Below are 14712 nucleotides of genomic sequence, written 5' to 3'. Positions count from 1 at the left end.
AGCTCCAAGGAGATTATGTTGAAAAATAAAAAAAAAATTTACCCAAAAAAAATTGTTTTTATACTTCATTCTAAGGACTTATTGAACTACCCTCGTACAATTTATAATCGTTTAAAATTGAAATTTTGTATTTCAGGATTTTATTTAATTTTAATTTTGCGATGTCATATTTAATAGTTAATTTTTTTAATTTCAATCAAATGGGCGAATGTTCATCCAAAAAAATATTAGTGTTAAAAAATATCCCGCACAGCCGGTATTGAATATTTTTGCACCAAAAAATTATATAATGTAGTTTATGATGTTTTTTAAAATGTAATTTGTTTTATAGTTATTAGTTTCATTTAACTTAGTTTTAAAAAGTTTTAAAAAAAAACGACAAAAAGTGATTTTGGTTATTTAAAAATTCATAACTCACGTAATTTTTAATATTTTCACCTAAAAATTTAGGTTTATACTCTTGAGATACTGCACTTCAAGAAAAAATTACTGCATTAATGATGCTTCCAAAAAAGTATTTATTTTGCATAATGGAAACTGGATTTTTATGTTTAAATAAAACACCAAATTTTTCCATGTTCAAATAAATTTATTTGTATTTGAATGCACAAAAATAGTTATTGAAAAAATACAAAAGTAACATAAAGAACCTTTTTTCAAATTTGTAATTACTCTTTCAAACCTACTGACGGCACAACGGGTATTAAATACCCCAGAGTTTTAAAAGTACGGTTAATTTGACCTCAACAATTTGTTGGGGTATTATTTACCCTTAGTGCCAGTGAAGGGTTAAAATTCAATCAAATATTTGTTTTTTCAAGATAAAATGACCAATTTTTTGGAAGAAAGTATAATTTGGATAAAAAAAGTTCATTTTCAACCAAGAATGATGAATTTTCTATTAGGAGAGATAAGTTAAATTAACCCTTAAACTGCACATCTCAAAAAATTGCATAAATGGAATACTGGGTGTTAGATACCCAGAATGTTCAAGCATGTTTTGTGCAGTCGGTATTGAATACTTCCTTACCAAAAAAATTATCAGATACAAATTAGTACATCTTCTTTAATATGCAATTGATTTTATAACGATATATTTAATTTAAATTTCGTTTAAAAAATTCGCATTTAAAAAACGGAAAAAATGAGTTTTTTTGCTCAAAAATTTACAATTCACGTAATTTTGAATTTTTTTACTCAAAAAATTAGTGATATAAAATTGAATCTAACGAAATAGTTGAGATTTCAGTTCCGAGATAATAAAAAAGATTTCTTAAGATTCCTAAGAAAATGTATTATTTTATATATTAAAGAAATAAATAATTCGATATAATCGAATTTAAAATTTGATTTCCACTTTTTCCAATATCATGTTCAATATTTAACTTTTTTAATTTCAATCAAATGGTCAAATATTCAAACAGAAAATATTAAAACTTAATCAAATATTTGTATTTTCAAGACAAAAGGACAATTTTTGTAGAAGATAGTATAAAAAAATGAATTTAACCAAATTGTTGAGTTTTCAACAACAAAATTTAAATTGTAACAACCTTGTGGAATTTTTAACCAAATATTTGAATTTGAAAAATAAAAATTTGAATTTTGTAGAAAACACTTGCATTTTCAACAAAAAATTATGAATTTTTCAACAAAAAGGTGACTTCTGCATCATTAAAGACGAATTTTTATTTAAAAAAAAAAACACATTTTACACAAACCAGTTGAATTGTCCAGCCAAAAATGATAACTAAGAAAATAGTTGATTTTTTAACATAAAAACATTAATTTTCTACCAAAAGACGATTTTTCCAGAAATTGCACACATTTTTGACCAAATAGTTGAATTTCAAACTAAATTGTTAACTAAAAAATTAAACTAAAGAACTAAAATTTCAACCAAAAATGAAATAGTTATATTTTTAGTTAAAACCATTATTTTTTAACTAAAAAACGAATTTACAACAAAAATGTTTAATTTTCAACTAAAGAAATTAATCTTTTAATAAAATTAAAAGAATTTGTTAAACAAAATACTTGAATTTTCAACAAAAGTTAATCTAGAACCAAACTGTTGAATTTTCAAGGAAAATGATGCAAAAAATAAATTTACCTGAAAACAAAATTTTTAAAAAAATGATTAAATTTTTAACCAAAAAGATGGTTTTTTGATTAAGAAAATGAATTTACTAGCAAAAAAGACAATTTTTCAACAAAATACATCAATTTTCCACCAAATGGTTGAATTTTCAAATAAAAAATTCATTTTCATCCAAATAATAGAATTTTCTATAATATAGTTGATATCAAATAGATGAATCCTCGACAAGAAAACATGAACTTTTAATTTAAAATATCAATTCTCAATCAAAAAATGTAAGTTAAATTTTAAGTAAAAAAAATTAAGCCTTAAAAAAGAAAATTTTAACAAAATTGTTAATTTTTCAACCAAAGAGATGAATTTTTTAAACTAAAATGGTGAATCTTCAATAAAAAAGTTAATTTTCGACCAAAAATGAAAAAAAAAACTTTTTCAATCAAGACAGATGCATTTTTAATAAGATATTCGAATTCTCACCTAAAAATATCACCTTTCGACCAATAGAATTTGGTTCCAAAAAGTTGAATTTTCAACAAAAAAGATTAATTTTTTACCCAAAAATATGACTGACTTCTTCATTAAAAACCGAATTTCCTGCAAAACAATACAATTTTAAACCAGAGAATTGGACTTTTCAATAAAATAGTTACTTTTCAACCAATAGTTTGAGTTTTTAAAAAAATAGTTGAATTTTCAGGATGTGTTTTCATAAAAAATTCTAATAGTTGATGATTTAATACAACAAATATTTTAATGTAAAATAAAAAACATTTGGATTTAAATAAAAAATGAATTTTCTACAAATTATATAAACTTTCAACCAAATTGTTAAACTTACTAGAAAAATGTTGAATTTTCAAACGAAAAATACGAATTTTCAACAAATAGTTGAATTCTTAACAAAAAATGACGAATTTTAAATAAAACACATAATTTCTCAACTAAATAGTTTAAACAGTGGATGTGATGTGTTTCCAAATTTTATTTTATTAATTTTTATTTTACGTTTTTTTTCTTCTAAAATTTGTTAACTAAATAGTTGAATTTTGTAACTAAAAAAGATCAATGCAGTAGTTAAATTTCCCTATATGTAACAGTTTAATTTTAAACCCAAGAATGTGAATTTTCAAAAAAATAGTAACTTTTCAATCAATAAGTTGAGTCTTCATTTAAAAAATTATTTTTTTATACAAAAAAAAACAAAATTTTCAAATAAAATTGTTGAATTAAAATTAAAAAATTTAATAAAATCCTTAACAAAAAAATTTAAAGAATTTATTTCAATTATTAACTAAGGTGTTCAGTTTTTCACTTGAAAAGATGAATTTACATAAAAACTTTTAATAGTTCATATTTGAACAAAAAAGTGTTTTAATTTAAAATAAATAACAATTAGATTGAATCAACAAAATTTAATTATCAACAAAGTACTTGAATCCTAGACTAAAATATGCTACTTTTCAACCAACCAGTTGGATTTATAACCCAAAATACTGTTATTCTTCTAAAAAAAGACGAATTTTTAACAAAACATCAATTTTCAAACAAATAGTTAAATTTACTGGCAAATTTTGGAATTTCCGAGCTTAAAATTAGAATCTTTAACAGAAAAATATTAATCTTTAACCAAACAGTTGATTTTTCATTCAAGAAGATTAGTTGTTTACCAAAAAATAAGAATTTTTAATAAATTACAGATTTTTTCAACTAGATAGTTTGAACAGTGGATGTGATATTATTCCGAATTTTATTTTATTAATTTTTAGTTTCTATATTTTCAATAATCATTGGGGGGTCTCTAAAAAAATGCAACTAACTAGTTGCAGTTAAAAAATAGATCAATGGAGTAGTTAAATTGTTATATAATTATCCTATTTTTTTACAAAACACCTGCATATTAAGCACGAATTTTTTCAACACGGATTTTCAATCAGAGAGTTGTATTTTTAACCGAAAAATTTGTATTCAAACAAAAAAGCCGAATTTACAATCCGCGCAAATGTCATAGGAATATTGAAATATGGACTACTGAATTTTGTAATAAATGACAAGTGCATTTTTTAAATTTAACATATCAATAAAATTATCATTCAAATTGGAAGCTAGTAGGTATTGACCTAGAATATAATTTTTACTCATTCTTCGACTTCATTAGAATCACTCGTTCAGTGTCATCTTGAGATTCATAATTTTGCTTATCATCATATTTTTCTAAACGAAATTTCACAGTGAGGGTAGGATTCAGGAAAGATTTTTGGAAAAGATTGTCAATAAGAACACACATTTTCTTCTTAATATGTTATATCTTTATTAACGCAATGGCTTATTCAAACTAAAGTAGTAAACATAAAAAACTTTCTATAATGTAAAAAAGAGTAGTGTACTTAAAAAATTACAATATCTTTGAAGCTACTATCTACCTGACAAAAGTATAGCTTTTTGCGGATTGAAATTCACTTTTAACCGAATTTCTCACAAATCTGTACATTTTTTGTTTTAACAACTTTTTTGGAATGATTTTAAAGAAGTAGAGCAACAAGCATAAAAAATATTTTAATCTTATAAATAATTGTAAAAATTGATTTAAATAACATCAAAAAATATTCTTTATCTTCAGAATTGGCCTCACTTTTTTGGCAAAATTAGATGCAAATATAAATAAAAATTTAGGATATTTAAATGAGATTAAATTGTTTGTTTATGGCTGGTTTTCCTTTTATACTTTCACTTGATTCTCATTTATCAATGAGAGAGCATTCGTGGCAGTGGTGCTGTTCCTGTTGACAACAGATATATTTATATTTTATTTTCATTTTTATTTTAATTTTGATTTTATTTTTATTTTATATAATTTATTTCCTTGTCTTGATAAGGGTGCTGTATGAGTGCCGAAACGTTGGTGATTATTTTTTTCAAATGTTTTCTTATTGTCATTTGATAATGGTAGGAATAAAAAGGCCGAAAGAAATAAAAAAGAGAAGGAAGGGAAATTGATTGGTTACCTTCTCATTTTCTTTCCTCCTTTTTATTTTTTCCAAATTTCTTTGTCTTTTTTTTTGTCCAAATTAAAAACGAATGATTTTCTTTTCGTGTCTTCTTTTTTAGGGGCAAGAGAGAAGGGGAGGATGTTTCCTTTTTGTTTTTCAGATTGCAGTGGGAACATTTAGTGGTGGTTGTCCAAATTTGGTCGTTAGATTATTGATTCTATTTTCAGGAATTCTTCTCAAATGTAAATATTTGTTTCAAATTCAGCTATTACTTTCCACTCAGAATTGAATCAAATTCAGTCATGCATAATCCGCTTGACTCCTCGTCTTTGGAGCTTTTCGGCCTTCTGCATGATCCGAAACGACCGGCCTCTTTTGGCTCTTACCTTCCTTATTTTTCAAACTCTTCATGTAGCCAGCCGCGTCCGGATCTAGTGGATACAAACCACACACGCGAAATCCATTTTTAATGGCGTCGGTCAAAGAAATTCTGTCCAAAGTTTCAAACAGTAGTGGGGCGAAGTTGACTTTCAACAAGACATTTTTTATGTTCTCCGTTTTCATTTGCCACACTCGTCTTGCTTCTCTCCAGTAATTTTCCAAATTCTTGAACACGCTCGCATCTTCCGGTTGCATAATTTGAGAAACATCGGGAGGCAGGCAGTACATAATTATGCCATTTTCGTCACAAAAGTTGCTTGATTGCATTGTCAAATGCGATTTATGACCATCAACAAAAATAATTACTGGCTTTGGAATGTTTTTCCTTATTAGCCACGAATTAAAATCATTACGTATGTACTCGTAGAAGCATTTGTTTGTCATCCAGCCCGACTCGGTTTTTCCCAAAATCCAGTCCGATGGCATACTTTCTATTATGTCTTTCGGCGGGAAAATGTAAGGAAAAATCACCATAGGTGGAGCGATTTCTCCGTCTGCCGTCACTACAATTAAAACTGTTATGGTTTCTTTTTCATTTCCTTGTTGAATCGTGTGAATATTCTCCCATCCTTCAGGACCGATAACTTGACCAGTTTTGGGGCACAGGCAGAATGGCGTTTCGTCGCCATGGAGAACTCGTCGAGGATCGCGAAAAATAGACATTAAATTGCGTTCGGTCAAAAAGTCTGTTAACTCCTTAAACCATTTCCTCTTGCTTTCTTCGGTCACGCGTGCTACGGCTTTTGAAATTCCTTTTGGAGTATGCAAAGATATATTTGGATGCCTTTTCAGAAATGAGGAGCACCAATTCTTTCCAGGTCGACCGTTTACAAATGGCGTGACCCTTCCATCTTCCTTTACAATTTCAGCAGCGGTGTTTTTTAAGTCATCGATCTTGAGAGGAAATCCAGATTTGGCCAAATTGAAGGACCAATTTACAATCGCATTTTCCTCAGCTATCGTTAAAATATTCGATGAACCCGGTCTTCCTTTTTCTTTAGAAGTTCCACATGCCAAAGAATATCGGATTGTTGCCTCCGGAACGCTAAATTTTCGGCTGGCTTGTCGGATATTGTTTTCTCCATCCCTAACACTTTGCAAAGCGGCAGCTTTTTCGTCTAAAGTATATTTTAAATAACCACGCCTTTTCTTTGCTTCTTTGTCCGGAAGAGTCTCGGCAGCTGGCTTGGCCAGAACTTCTTCTGTCTTGTCAGTCATACCGGAAAATACATACAGTAACCTGAAATAATTTTATCCTTAAAAAGGGATGCTTTTCGCATTAATAACAAATTATAAAGCAATATTTTTTTACAAAAATGAGCGACACAAAAAGAAAGGAGTAATTAATAACATAGTAACTTACCTCTCAGCACATATCGAAAAGGTGGCGGCAGTGGGGCATGAACGAGAAAATCGATACCACGGATTGGTCTCGCCACTTGATGCTGAAATACGTTTTACTCCTCGCGCTCGCTTCCCCAGGTTTCCCGGGTACCCCCACCACTCTCTCTATAGACGGTATGCAAATGGAAGGGAGACAGGTCGGAAAAATTATGATTGGTTGACTTTTTTTACCTGCGCGTGGCGAGATCAATGGATATCACCTATGCTGGCCTTGCGGTACTCACCAGTACTTACCACAAACTACGTTGCCAGTTTGAGGGGGGGGGGGGGGCAAAACTGTAGGAGTTTTTGGTAATAAGGGATGGGGGTTATAAGTGGAAATAACGTTTTAAACTTAGATGAAATTTGGAACTTAAACCCAATCAGATATTTTTACTATATTTTTGGATAAAAGTTTATTTTTTCCCTGAAAAAGCTGCAGCATGAACTCTCGTTTTCAGTCTAGTGTCGGGGGTGGCCTGCAAATAGCTTTAGTCCAAATTCGGGGGGATCCAAACGTAAAGAGCCAGGGACCCTGAACCGTTTCCAATTGGAATGCATAATATTGAGCAATATGCTCGATTGAGTACTCGCGCACTGCGGCACTTGTGATGCGAGAGTCGTAACCGCTCTCAAACTGCCCCTGAGAAACTGCGAGGCCCAGCAGTTCTAGGAAGGCCAAAACCGGGGAGACTGAGAACGAGAGTTTGGTGTATTATATTTTTGGTTCGCAATTCATTTTTTGGTTGAAAATTCTATTTTATGGTTAAAAATTTAATTATTCAATTAAAAATGTAACTAAATTAATAGAAAGTCATTGAAATTCTATAGATCCTATAGATAGATGGGATATTGAACCTACAGAATACCTTTTAATGATTAAAATCTATTAAAAATTGCTTGGAATTTTTCGAAATACCCTACAATTTTCAAATCCTTTAAAATCTTTTAACAATTTTGTAAAGCTCTCGAATATTCCTTGAATATTTAAAAAATACCATTAAATCTTTAAACCCTTTCGCATATTTTAAAATCATTTAAAAAATTTGTGGAATCTTTTAAAATAACATAAAATATTTCAATTTCTTTCAAATCTTTTGAAATTTCTCTGAAAACATTATAAGGTCTGGAAAATTTCTTAAAATAAAAAAAAAACCTAAAATCGGTAAAATCCTTTGGAATACTTTCATATTATTGAGATCTAGTAAGATACTCTTGAATCTTTAAGTCCCTTTGGCATACCTTAAAATTATCAAAATATATTTAAAATAAATGGAATCTTAAAATACCCTTAAATATTTTAAAACATTTGAAATCTTTTGACACTTTTTAAAGCTCTTGAAATATTATTGGAATTTTTAAAAATACTGAAAAATACTTTTAATACATAAATTATTACAAATTTGTAGCTCTTTTTCGGGTAAAAAATGTTTGTTAAATATTTTTTTTCCTTAACTTTCATCATTTTCTACATTTTTAAATTATTTTCATTGTTGTTTTTCACGAATAAAACCAAAATTATGCGTCCTATCAAGAAGTCATTGTTAACGAATTTGTAGATCTTTTTTATGATCACAATTTTTGTAAATTCATCTTTTTTCGTATCCTAGATTGTTGGAACACAAAATAAAATTTTTTATTTTTCATTATTTTTTGTGCAATCAAAATTTGAATTTTCGATTTCTCAAAAATTTTGAAAATGCTTTAACTTTTTGAATTTTTATCAAAAATGGCTGGTTAACGAACTCGTCCTTTCTTTTAGGACTTAAAAAAAGTGTGCCAAAGATCGATTTGATCCGTTCATGTTTTCGAGAGTTATCGTGTTTACGGATGGACAGACAGACAGACGTAAATCGTAAAAACTTGATTTTCGGATTTAGGGGGGGTCTCGAAACGTGTAGATCCGTTGAAAACTGTGGTGTCAAATTTCGGACATTTTTAATACTTTCTCAGTAATAAACGATGAAAATGTAAAAATTAACTATTCTATTTTTAGTTCAAAATGCATCTTTTTTGTTTAGGAGAAACCTTTTAAAATACCATAAAATATTTTAAACCCTTTGAATTTTTTTAAACACTGCCATTTTTTAGATAAGTTAAAAATTCCTCTGAATTTTTAAAAATACCCTACAATATTTCAAATTATTGAAATCAGTTGCGAATTCTTTAAAATCTTTTAAAATATCCTACAGTCTTTGAAATTCCTTAAAATCTTTTGAAGAAATTCTTTAAAATTCATTAAAATTTGGTAAACCTTAAAATTTGTTGAAATTCCTTTGAAAATTTTATAAGCTCTTGAAAACTCTGTGAGTTTCAAAAATACCCTAAAATCTTTCAGATCCATTGAAATACCTTCAAATTATTAAAATTCATTAAAAATTCCTGGGAACCTTAAATACCCGTAAATATTTCAAAATCCTTTGAAATTCCTTTAAAAATTTGAACAATTCTTGAAAATTCCTTGCAAGTTTAAAAAGTACCCTAAAATCTTTAAAAACCCTTTGGTATACCTTCAAAGTATTGAAATACAGTGAAAATAAAATTCCTTGGAATCTTTTGAAATATCCTAGAATATTTTTCAAATCCTCCGACATCTTTTGAAATCACTTGAAATCATTTGAAATTCCTTAAAAACTTGTCAAGCTCTTAAAAATTCCTTGGATTTTTTAAAAATACCCTGAAACATTTAAAATCCTTCGGAACACCTTTAAATAAAATCTAGCAAAAATGTCTTGAAATTTTTTGAAATACCCAAAAATGTTTCAAATCCTTTACAAATTTTGTAAAGCTCTTGAATATTCTTTGGATGTTTTAAAAATACCTTAAATCTTTCAATCCTTTTAGCATACCTTAAAATTATTAAAATTTATTAAATATTTCTTGGAATATTTCGAAATACTCAAAAATATTTCAAATCCTTTGAAATATTTTGAAAACTCTTAAAACTTTTGAAAGCTTTTGTATATTCCTTGGAATTTTTAAAAATACCGTAAAATCTTTAAAACCCTTTGGAATACCTTCAAATGATTGAAATCTAGCAAAAATGCCTTCAAATCTTTTTTAATATTATAAATTATTTCAAATCCCTTAATATTTTTTGAAATCCCATAAAATTCTTTAAAGCAATTGAAAATTCTTTGGATGTTTTAAAAATATCCTAAAATTTTTAAATCACTTTGGCATACCTTAAAATTATTCAAATCTATTAAAAATCACTGGAATCTTTTAAAATACCCTAAAATATTTTAAATCTTTGGAAAATTTTTAAAGATTTTCAAAATTCTTTGAAATTTTTAACAATGCTCAAAAATCTTTTTAAAAAATTCTTTGGAGTACCTTAAAATGATTGAAATCTCTTTAAAAAATGTTTAATCTATTAAAATGCCCTAAAATATTTAAAAATTCTTAGAAATGTTTTCACATTTTTTAAAGTTCTTGAAAATTTTTTGCAATATTAAAAAATACCCAAAAATCTTTTCAATTTTTTTGTAATTACCTGACTTTTCCTAGCTACACTCTTTTCCACACCATTTTATTCTACACAAAATATATTGTACACAAGTTTACTGATCATATTTTTCCTGCACAAAACTTTTTCTACACAAAATTTTTCCTACACAGAATTTAATATTGTTAAATACTTTTATTTTATTTTTCTTTACTCTTATTTTTCTAATGATTTCATGACGATTTTATGAAATTAATTTTTTACTTTTGAGCTTTCTATTTGTTTCTGGTGTTTCACTAAGATATACGTACTAACGTTATTCAGAGTGTAGAAGATCAATCTTAAAAATAAATGTTCTATGACTCTTACATAGTTATTATCGCAAAGTTTTTTTGAGGAAAAAAAATTCATATATACTAAAATTTTGCATTAAAAAATATACTTGATACAGGCGCTATAAAATAAAAAAAACTGTAAACACCATTATCGCAGTTGGATTGTCAGAAACAAAAATTTTAATATTTTTTTCAAAAGAGGCAAGATACGTAAAAACTCTAAAGTAGACTTGGTTAGGACTTTTTTGCTACACATTACTAAATAATTTTACGTAGAATATATTTTGTGCAGGAAAACTATTCCACATAACATTTTTGTGTACAATGTTGAGAGACTATCTTGATAATAAAATATTACTATTTAATTCCGTGTAGAATATACATATTTTGTGTTGGAATAAACTAATAGTAATAAAAAATATAAAATTATGTGTAGGAAATTTGCCTGTGTACAAAAAATTTTGTATAGGAAAAATTTTGTGTAGAAAAAATTTCGAGTAGGAAAAATATAACAGTATCAAATTCTGTGTAGAGAATATTTCGTGTAGGAAAAAAATAAAAGTATTTAACAATATTAAATTCTGTGTAGGAAAAATTTTGTGTAGAACAAGTTTTGTGCAGGAAAAATATGATCAGTAAACTTGTTTGCAATATATTTTGTGCAGAATAAAATGGTGTGGGAAAGAGTGTAGCTCGGAAAAGTCAGGTAATTACAAAAAAATTGAAAAGATTTTTGGGTACTTTTTAATATTGCAAAAAATTTTCAAGAACTTTAAAAAATGTCAAAAGATTTCAAAGAATTTTTAAATATTTTAGGGTATTTTAATAGATTAAACATTTTTTTAAAGAGATTTCAATCATTTTAAGGTACTCGAAAGAATTTTTTAAAAAGATTTTTGAGCATTGTTAAAAATTCCAAAGAATTTTGAAAATCTTTAAGAAGTTTCCAAAGATTTAAAATATTTTAAGGCATTTTAAAAGATTCCAGTGATTTTTAATAGATTTAAATAATTTTAAGGTATGCCAAAGTGATTTAAAGATTTTAGGGTATTTAAATTTAAAAAATTAAAGATCAATTTAAAAAAATGGAAAATATTATTTTTCAGATAAGGAATTTTCGGGTGGACCAACGCCAGAAGAATTGTGGAAACTTTTAGACCAGTGTGATCTAAGCAACAGCTATTGTTCCACACCTTGCATAAGTCCTTGTCCCTCAATGACAGCAACTGGTCCCAGAATCAAGGCAAGCAACGTCCTATTCCTCAATCAATCTCAAAATGCGGAGCCAGCTCCTGGTCCGAGCCAAACTTAAGACTTCAAAACTCGACAGTTTCTTTATTATAATCATTTTTATTATTTTTATTATTTTTATTATTGAATGCTCTCTGCATTTATTTAATCTTGCATTTATTTTTCTAGCGATAGTTTTCTACCAATATTGCCTAGCGTTCTAAAGAGTTTAAGTGCTCGGAGAAATTATCACGAGCATGATAATATACTCGAGAATATGCTCAAACTTTATGTGCTTTAGGAATTTTGTGAGCATTTATAAGCATTTTAAATTGCGATTGAAAAAATCGTATTTACTATTTTTGTTGATAATAGTTACATTATTTGAATTTCGCGGGAAAATGTCTCGCTTCAAGTTGGAAAGGGCGCTTAATTTAAATGGTAAAAAAAGGCAAAGTATGTATAAAACCAACCATATACCAACAAAGAAAATATTAATAATATTAATGGCAAAAAAATTGGTTTCTAAATACATTTTGAACACTTTTTAATTGAGTTTTCAAATAAAAAAGATAAATTTTGAACCTAAGAAATAAGTTTTTAACTAAAATGATGAATCTTCAACCGAAATTTGAATTTTCGACTAAAAAGATACGGTTAAAAAAATGTAAATTTTTAGTTAAAAAAAATCAATTTTCAACCAAAATTAGACCAGTTGAAAAGTTAGAAAAATAAATGTTTAGCAAAAAAAACAAACAAATTTTCAACAAAATAGTTTTTTTTTTTATAAAAAAATATAACCTTTCAACCAAAATAGAAGAATTACGTTTTTAGTGAAAACAATCATTTTTAAACAAACAAAAAGTATTCATAACAAAATCATTCAAGTTTTTAAAAATGCAAATTTTCTGTTAAAAAATATCAATTTTCAACCAAAAAAACAAACAAATTTTCAACCAGATAGTTTGTTTTTTTATAAAAAATAGGAATTTTTAACCAAAAATAGAATAATTACATTTTTAGTGAAAACAATCATTTTTAAACAAACAAAAAGAATTTTTCACAAGATCATTCAATTTTAAACCAAAAAGATGAATTTTCAACTAACAAGATACAGTTTAAAAAAATGCAAATTTTCTGTTAAAAAATATCAATTTTCAACTAAAAAAACAAACAAATTTTCAACAAGATAGTTTGTTTTTTTTTATCAAAAATATGGCTTTTTAACCAAAAATAGAAGTATTAAATTTTTAGTTAAAACAATCATTTTTAAACAAACAAAAAGAATTCTCAACAAAATAATTCAATTTTAAACCCAAAAGATGAATTTTCTACTAAAAAACGATACAGTTTAAAAAAGTAAATTTTCGATTAAAAAAGATCAATTTTCAACCAAAATTAGAACAGTTAAAGAGTTAGAAAAATAAACGTTCAACCAAAAAAAAAAGTTTTTTTATTAAAAAATATGATTTTTTAAACGAAAATAGAAGCATTAAATGTTTAGTTAAAACAATAATTTTCCAAAAATTTTCGGTTATAAAAGATCAATTTTCAAGCAAAATGATAACAGTTGAAAAGTTAGAAACCTAAATGTGTAACAACAAAAATTAAACAAAATAGTTGGTTTTTTTAATGAAAAAACATGAATTTTTAAACAAAAATAGAAACTAGAATAGTTCAATTTTTAGTAAGAAAAGTAAAATTTAAATAACAAAAAACGAGTTTTCAGCAAAACTGATTAGTTTTTAGCTAAAAATATAAATTTTTATACAAAAATGATTAGTAACATCTTTACTTTAAAAAAATTAGTTTTCAACTAAAAAGTAACGAATTTGCAGTAAAAAAATAATAAAATTTTAATCACAGTGATAAATTTTCTATACAAAAAAACGAATTTTTAACTAAATTTTTTTTTTCAACCGAAGAAATGAATTTTTAACAAAAAATAGAATAATTAAATTGTTTACACAACAGGACATTTTTTAATGAAACGATTACATTTCTGTCAAAAAAGGTAAATTTTCCACAAAAAGTGGAATAGTTCAAGTGAATTTTCAACTAAAATGAATAAACTTCAACTAAAAAAATTTAATTTTTAACCAAATACTTGAATTTACACATAAAAAGATCAATTTCCTGCCAAAAATTAAATGATTAAAATTTCAGTCAGTAAAATAAATTTTATAACAAAAAAGATACGAATTTGCAACAAAATAGTTCAGTTTTCTACCATAACAATTAATTTTTAAGTAAAAAGATAAAGTTTCAACTAATGACAGTACTCTTCTACAAAAAAATGGATTTTCAATAAATAATTGAATTGTCATTAAAAATGGAACAGTTACATTTTCCGTTAAAAAATTAAGCCTATAAATAAGAAAAAACTAATTTTCAACCAAAAAGATCAACTTTCAACCAATAAAATGAATTTTCTACAAAAAAAAAAAAAAGAAACGAATTTTCAACAAAGTAGTTACATTTTCAACCAAAGAGATTAATTTTTAAATAAAAAAAATCAACTTTCAACTTATCTTAAACAGACAAAATTCTCAACTAAAAATATAATCATTAAATTTGCGATAAAAAACTTAATTTCCAATAAAATCCAAGTAAATTTTCAACGAAAAAGTATAATTTTCAACCAAGAAGATTAAATATCTTTTAAAAAAGATAAGTTTTTGACAAAAAATCGAACACTTTTCAGTAAAAAATTAATTTGAATAAGAAAAAAATCATTTTCAAGCATTTTTTAAAAGGAATTTTCGACAAAAAAGAGGAATTAGTCAC

General features: G+C 26.3%; 1 protein-coding gene across 2 annotated transcripts in view; it reads left to right on the top strand.

The window, feature by feature from the left end:
- The window catches only part of LOC117172715 (BTB/POZ domain-containing protein KCTD3), a 60864-nt gene extending 48370 nt beyond the window's left edge, over window positions 1-12494 (top strand). For both annotated transcript variants that reach the window (XM_033360876.1, XM_033360875.1), the window contains exon 10: window positions 11802-12494. In XM_033360876.1, the coding sequence (XP_033216767.1) occupies window positions 11802-12007 (206 nt within the window). In that variant the 3' untranslated portion in view covers window positions 12008-12494. The remainder of the gene's footprint in view (window positions 1-11801) is intronic.
- The last annotated feature ends 2218 nt before the right edge of the window (window positions 12495-14712 follow it).

This window comes from Belonocnema kinseyi, chromosome 5, assembly GCF_010883055.1.
Source record: "Belonocnema kinseyi isolate 2016_QV_RU_SX_M_011 chromosome 5, B_treatae_v1, whole genome shotgun sequence".
Lineage (NCBI taxonomy): Eukaryota > Metazoa > Arthropoda > Insecta > Hymenoptera > Cynipidae > Belonocnema > Belonocnema kinseyi.
This window is presented reverse-complemented; position numbering and strand designations above follow the sequence as displayed.